The sequence below is a fragment of the Phaethon lepturus genome, unplaced genomic scaffold (genome assembly GCF_000687285.1).
Source record: "Phaethon lepturus isolate BGI_N335 unplaced genomic scaffold, ASM68728v1 scaffold40622, whole genome shotgun sequence".
Taxonomy (NCBI): domain Eukaryota; kingdom Metazoa; phylum Chordata; class Aves; order Phaethontiformes; family Phaethontidae; genus Phaethon; species Phaethon lepturus.
The window spans coordinates 603-2,619 of NW_010523350.1; the positions used below are offsets into that span (position 1 = coordinate 603).

Below are 2,017 nucleotides of genomic sequence, written 5' to 3' on the forward strand. Positions count from 1 at the left end.
CAGCGAGAGCAATGTCTTCGGGGCAGTTAAGTGCTCCTGGCACCAACCCGCTGCAGGTGAAAGGGGATTCACTGTTTTGGGGAACCAAGCTGAGCTGCACCCCCAGCCTGGGGCACGCCGGTGTGCCAGAGCCAGGGCGTTGGCATGATGCTGTGGGCATCAAGGGGCCACGGGCTCAGCTAGGGCACGGCCATGAGGAGGGGAAGAGCCAGCTCTGCATGGTGGCAGGGGGTGAGCAGAGCCCAAGGTGACAGTCCTTTGGGCTGGACAAAGCACCGAGCCCTGCCCTGGCCATGTCCACAGGCTGGTGGTGGGCTGTATGGGCAACCACATCCCCAGCTACAGTGGCACCAGGGGAGGGTGGGGGGCAGCTCGCAGGAAAATCCTGGCTGGAAAGGAAACCCCTGGAAAGGGCAAAGGTGGTTGAAGATTTTTATAGCTCACTCCCGAGCAGGGAAATGGGGTTCATGCTGGGAGTGTGGAAGCGCAGGTCCCTCCAGTCCACATGGGCCTCAGAAACAAGGAGCATAGTGGCTTACAAGCTGCCTTGGGGTCACAGCCCCAGTCCCCCATGAGGTGTCCCTGTGCCGCAGGGTCAGGCCACAGTGTGCCACGTGGACATCTCCGTCTCACTCGGCCTCCTGGTCAGCTGCAGCTCTCCTGAGCCTGCTTTGGGGAGCAGGTGCGTCCCTTCCCCTGCCGCAGCGGTCCCCTCCTCAGCAGCACGGGTGCCCTCTTCCTCGTCTTCCTCTTCCTCGCTCCCCGGGCAGAGGAAGCAGCAGGGGAAAGCTTTGCAGGAGGATGGCAGCAGTCTGCTCAGCCTGGCCGGGAGCCCGTACACCTGGCTGGCTTCGCCCCACTCTCCATGGGAATGGCGACTGCCTGCCCCGAGTTTCTGCTGCGCCAGGTGGGAGAGCAGCCCTCGCTCCTCCAGCGTTCCTGCAGCCAGGGCAGTGAGATGGGAGCCTCTTCCTCCAGCTGCACCCTCCTGGTGCCTGGAGGCAGAGCTGGTGGTTTGGGGACAGTCCCATGGCCATAGCCAGCCTTCAGAGCAGCAGCTCATGCTGCAGCATACCCTCACCTGAGACAGTGTTCTCCAGGAAAAACGACAAGAAGCCAGTTAAGATGACGGGCACCATGAGCAGGGAGAGGAAGAGGAGGTCCAGGGGCACCCAGCCTGCAGGGACAGTGCCAGAATCACCCAGGGTGTCACAGCCCAGCAGCAGGGAAGGGGCAGGAGCTGCCGTGGCAGACCCAGGGGCTGGAGAGGGAGCTGCCTGCTGCTGTGAGCTTCCCCAGCCTCCCAGGACATGGGACATGTGTGGTCACCATGCCACGGGGCCTGAGGCTTTGCCTTGCCTGGGGAATGTCCCCGCTACCTGTGGCCAGGTGAGCCGGAGCCACGCCCGACGATGAAGATGTTCCTGCCTGAGTCGATGTCCGCGTACTGGAAGTAGGAGATCCCCGTGCCCACAGCCACGGTGTAGGTGACGCAGAGAAGCCGACGATGAAGATGTTCCTGCCTGAGTCGATGTCCGCGTACTGGAAGTAGGAGATCCCCGTGCCCACAGCCACGGTGTAGGTGACGCAGAGCACCCCCCCTGCGAGGGGCAGCAGTCAGGCAGCGCCGGGCAGGCTGCAGGCACCGCAGTGCAGGGGAAGGGCAGAGTACGCACCGTGAACTGCCAGCGGGATGCGAGCGAGGAGCCCTGCCAGCCTCGGGGACGTGCCCAGCACCACGCACGCCAGCGCGCTTACTTGTACCGACAAGCGAGAGCCAGTCTGGTGGAAAGGAGGACGGGGAAAGTGAGGATGGGGAGCCTCACCCCTCGCTCTGTGCCCCCCCGTAGCGCCTACAGACCTGCCTTTCCCAGCACTGGCTCAGTGACAGCCTGGGTACCACAGGTCCCCCACACCTCCCGCTCCATTGCCTCCCCATCTCTTGCCCACCTTCCCCCCCACGCTGGGCATACCTGCGTGAGGCCGGTGGCGCAGGCGCTGGCGATGCTGGCAGCCG

General features: G+C 64.2%; 1 protein-coding gene across 1 annotated transcript; it reads right to left on the reverse strand.

Moving 5' to 3' along the window:
• Positions 1-595: 595 nt before the first annotated feature.
• Positions 596-2,012, reverse strand: LOC104616930 (solute carrier family 23 member 3-like; the record flags this gene model as incomplete). The annotated part of the gene is given in 4 exon segments (XM_010282100.1): positions 596-939; positions 1,082-1,177; positions 1,380-1,782; positions 1,974-2,012. Coding segments are annotated over 4 exon segments (882 nt in total), but the record flags the coding sequence as incomplete, so codon positions are not given.
• Positions 2,013-2,017: the final 5 nt, after the last annotated feature.